The following is a 4,809-nucleotide window of genomic DNA, read 5'->3' as shown; positions in this document are numbered from 1 at the left end:
TCAATTTTATAGTAATTTTAATTCTGGTGTGAAAATTTAATATGTAGCTACACTTGTTTTATTGTACGCCAGTTTATTTTTACAAGATGAAAACACTTGAATGTGGTTAAGTTTAATATTCACATAGTATGCTCTAACCAGAAGAAAGAGCTACAATTCACACAAAGTAAATAACTTTATGGGATATAAAGTAATAACTGGTGTCACTACAAATTGGAACCTTTTCTGTTTCTTCAGCTTCAAAGAATCATGAACAGGTGCATTAGTGAAATGATGATTAATGATGGGATAGGGGAATGATCATAGTTCATCGTGATCCTGAAAAACAAATATGCAAGAATACATACATTTTACAAAAGTTGATATTCCTTACTGATATTTACAAAAGTTATCAAATTTCAATATTAATTGATAAATTTCTAATATGTTCATTAAAGTTGAAGCATGCTTGATACCAAGAGTTGGCAATTTTTTTTTCAATACTAAAATATAGTATATTTAAAAATTAAGTTGAACCATTAAAGAAAATGAATTTACAAGTACTTTTAAAATAAAAGCAATAAACAGACTTTCTTATGATTCCCAGCAAGAATGATGAAAAAAACAACAACAAAAACTACTAACAATATACAAGGAACTGTCCCTGTCTTGAAGCTCCAACTTTATAGCTTTTTTTTGTTATATTTCATGCAAGACAATTCTTAAACTTTCTTTTCTATCACAAAAGAACAAGAGTATGAAGTAAAAAGTCTACTAATCTTTAGCTTTAAGTCACCACTTGTTATATTTGTAATTAAATTAAGAAGGTTTAAGGATGAGGTTAACATAATTATGAAAAAAGGCATATAGAACAATACATAGACAAAGTTCCAGGATCAAAAAATTTCTGTACTCTTAAAAAACGAGTTCCAGCACATCATGTCAACATCACTGTTGTCAACCTTACCTCTGGCTTATCTTCAGTTTCACCTTCGTCATCTGCATCAACTTCCTCTTCCTTTTCAGCCTCTTCTTCTTCTTCTGGCAGTTCTGGTTCATCTTCAATCTTTAAGTAAAATCAAAAGATATCTTAATCTAAAACTTAAATAAAAACGTTAATTGTTTTTACCAGTATCCTTCTAATTTTGTTTAACACATCATTTTTTGAAGTTATTTACGTAAAATAACCTTTACTATAATAAATTTTGGAATTCAATAGTTTGGTTTATTAAGACTGAAAAGTTTGTACTAACCTGGGCATCTTCTGGAACTCCTAGTGTCTTTCTCAGTAAAGTCTCTACTCTCTCAGCAAAGGAAAAAGTGTCATCTAAAATATATCCTGACCTCAAAGTGGCAGTCTCAAACATGATGTTGGCCATGTTCTTAGCTGTGGGATCATCTTTGTCATCCTTTATTATACCATAAATACCAAATTTAGTTCTTAAATATTACACATTAAGTTTGATGTAAAGTTAATTGTAATAACAATATTAATAAAGACAGTTCATTCAGTTCTATGGAAGTTTTTTTTTTCATGAAACAAAAAACTAAAGAAACAATCCGACAAAATTCACATTGAAACCCAATAAAATGAAACAAACCAACCAACCTCAATTCTCTTCTTGAGCTCCTTTATCAGTGGATGCCTTGGGTTTATTTCTAATGTTTTCTTTTGACTGAGATAGTAGCTGAAAGATAAAAGTTTGAGAATTTCATAAAATCCAAGTTTTACCATTTTAATATTAAACTTTTAGGAAGGACTGTATTCTTGTTTTTACATTGTCATATTAATACTGTTAGTTCAACAGCAAAATGTTTGTTCAAGTCTGGTTTGAGGTCAACTGTTAAGTCATTAGTATTAACATTATTGCTAATGTAATTAAAGTACTACACTTATAATGTCAGCTCATAAACTGAAGTTTGTACTCCTAGGATTAAACTATATATCCTGTAGTAACATGTTATTTATATTAATTATAATAAAAGTATTGGAACCTTACTGGTGAATTTAATATAAAATGTTCTTCAGACTTCAATATTTTTGGGAAAGTACAATCACACATTTACTTTGACAGTGATGCCTTTTAAGTCCAATTTAGTATTAATGTTCAAATTATACAATTTTTACATAGAATCTAGAAAATGTGTACTTATGAAATTAGTAGTCCTGCCACACTATGTAAAATATTTCACAACATGATTATTTTAAGCAAGTTGATCAGTTATGTATTTTGTGATGTTTTAAAAGGATCTTACATTAATATATATGAAAATGACCAATTTTATTGAGAGAATTCATACAAGTTACACAATAGTTATCATAAAACGTATTTTTTATGAAAATATTACTTACTCCCGGGTTGTGTCGTACGTCTTGCTGTGTGCATTACTTCGAGCTAACCTTTCCATGTTTCCTGTCCAGCCAAATTGACTGGCCACTAGAGCACAGGGAGAGTTGTGAAGACGCTGAGAAATCTTAGCTTTCAAAATCTGTATTAGCAAGAGATTGAGAAATGTTCAAGTAAAATTCTTTTTACACCAAAAGATAAAAGATTACAATATCCATTTTATTTAAGAATGTTATAAAATTTAAATTTTGTTCAGTCAAAATTATTTTCCCGATTGGCATTCTTTTCAAAACTTTGCAGTAATTGATAAGCTTCAGAAAATGTTATAATATTGCTTCTTGTGTTATTGGTTATTTGTATAAGATGTTACAACATAAATTACAATTAAAAGTTAACTTTTGTATTATGAAAGTGAGGAGTGATATATAGACAGACACAAACTGAACTTATAGAAAGTGAACCTTCAAGAGGATTTAAGGTTTGTTAATTTCTAGAATGCTACAACCTAGTTTCATATATATTCTAACATACTGATAATGTAAATATTTTACTATGTTTCCACATATAAAGAGTAAAACAGTCAGAAGGATTGTTAGTACTAAAACCAATTATTTATTAATAATTTTTTATAGCTAATTAGATTAAATTAAACAAGTTATTGAAACACCATGTAGAAGAAGTTTGCAATACTTGGAAAGAACACAAAGTAGACAAACCATAACTAAATTACCCCTTTTAAAAAGGTTTAGTTTATGAGGGTTCTTTGTTTGTAGCTAAATGTAATATTTTGAAATGTTACTTTCATGGTAATTAAATGCAAAAAGTTATTATGCAACCTTCAAGTTTAACAACTATATCACTAACAGAGTATAATGAGATTATTATGTATTGCTAAACATTTGACAGGTGTGTACCTGTGGCTATTAGTTTAATAGCCACTTCTTACATTTCTCCACTACATTTATTAGTTTAAACTGATTTGAATGAAACACTTTTTTTTTGGAAATAAACAAAATGTTAAGTTGTACAACAAACCTTATCTTTAAGTGATTCATCTTGTAACCATTTAGTTAGTGGCTCATACTCTTTTTCAAGATCTTCAAGCCTTTCTTTAGCCTTCCCACTTTCATCTAATTTCAATCCATCTTTAGCAGCATTCTGGAACTTTTTGCCTTCAAACTCAGGAAGAGCAGAGACAGAGTATTCATCTACAGGCTCAGTAAGGTATAAAACTTCATAACCTTTCTTTAAAAGACGTTCTACAAATGGAGATTTTTTTACCTGAAAGAAACAAAAAACAGTTTTAAATATGAGCTCCAGTTGATAAACGTGTTATTTGTAGTGATCATTAGAACCTTGAAGTATTAGACTTATTAAATTACAGAAGTCATTATTACATAGAAATCCGTATAACTTAAATGTCCAATAACAAAATTTTTTGTTTTAGTGATAATTAAAAGGACTAAATCTTAAATGGGGAATTTACATACCTCCTCTAAGCTAGAACCAGCTATGTAGTATATATGTTCCTGTTTTTCTTTCATTCTCTCCACATATTCAGCTAATGAAGTAAGCTTTTCTGGGTCATTGGAAGAGATAAATCTTAACAGTTTTGCAAGTCTGGTCCTGTTTGTAGGGTCCTCAATAATTCCGAGCTTCACACTATGAAGAAACCCAATTAGTTATAAAACATTGCTACCGATGTTTAGAAATCACACAAGTTCAAATACTGTGATAAATGGTAATATAATTTCCAAACTAAAATACATTAAAGATTAGATTTTCTTTAGCAGAGATGCTACAAAAAGGATAATGATTTAAAATAAAAACAAAACCACATTACATTAGCATACAAGATTCCATGAAGTCCACTTTTTTTTTAATCTTTGGGAAAAGCAGTTTTAAATCAAGTACAAAGTTGGTCTAAAATTGTTCTATAAAAAGAAACTTTAAATACAGTGTTGAGAAACAAGTTAAAAATATTGCTTGACCTATGAATTAATATAGTATACAGGGAAATGTAATAGTGATGACAGTATAATACTTACTTTGTGCTGTATTCTTTCCAGAATTTTTCATAATCTTCTTTTGGGATCTTTTTAATCATGTCTAATGTTTTTCTGACTAATTTTTTCTTAATAACTTTCAATAGCTTATGCTGTTGGAGAGTTTCTCGAGAAACGTTTAGAGGCAAGTCATCAGAATCAACCTATATAATTTATGAAAAGAATAAGAATTGCCGAGCTCCGTATGAAGATAGTTGTGTATACCATAAAAATAGTAATATATAATATTTGTAAACAATGTTCATTCCATGTCTCAATTCTATAACTTACTGTACTTAAAGTTAGTTGTGAAGAAACAAAGTTCAAATAAATTCTAACCTTACTTAGAATTGTACTGGTGTTGAGACAGCTGTATTTGTATTTATTACTCAATATAGAACAGCTTTATTATACTATTGTTCAGTCACTTGTTGATA

The 4,809-nt window shown here is 28.9% G+C and overlaps 1 protein-coding gene across 1 annotated transcript in view; it reads right to left on the bottom strand.

Annotated features, from left to right (window-relative positions):
• Nucleotides 1–4,809, bottom strand: part of LOC106467306 (endoplasmin-like) — a 20,690-nt gene continuing 15,881 nt past the window's right edge. The window contains exons 9-16 of the mRNA XM_022395464.1: nt 4,376–4,536; nt 3,818–3,989; nt 3,363–3,608; nt 2,333–2,469; nt 1,589–1,667; nt 1,233–1,388; nt 947–1,045; nt 1–318 (exon numbers count right to left, since the gene is read on the bottom strand). Of these exons, the coding sequence (XP_022251172.1) occupies nt 301–318; nt 947–1,045; nt 1,233–1,388; nt 1,589–1,667; nt 2,333–2,469; nt 3,363–3,608; nt 3,818–3,989; nt 4,376–4,536 (1,068 nt within the window). The 3' untranslated portion in view covers nt 1–300. The remainder of the gene's footprint in view (nt 319–946; nt 1,046–1,232; nt 1,389–1,588; nt 1,668–2,332; nt 2,470–3,362; nt 3,609–3,817; nt 3,990–4,375; nt 4,537–4,809) is intronic.

This window comes from Limulus polyphemus, unplaced genomic scaffold, assembly GCF_000517525.1.
Source record: "Limulus polyphemus unplaced genomic scaffold, Limulus_polyphemus-2.1.2 Scaffold2562, whole genome shotgun sequence".
Classification (NCBI taxonomy): Eukaryota; Metazoa; Arthropoda; class Merostomata; order Xiphosura; family Limulidae; genus Limulus; species Limulus polyphemus.
Note: the sequence above shows the minus strand (reverse complement) of the source record. Positions and strands in the feature narration are given on the sequence as shown.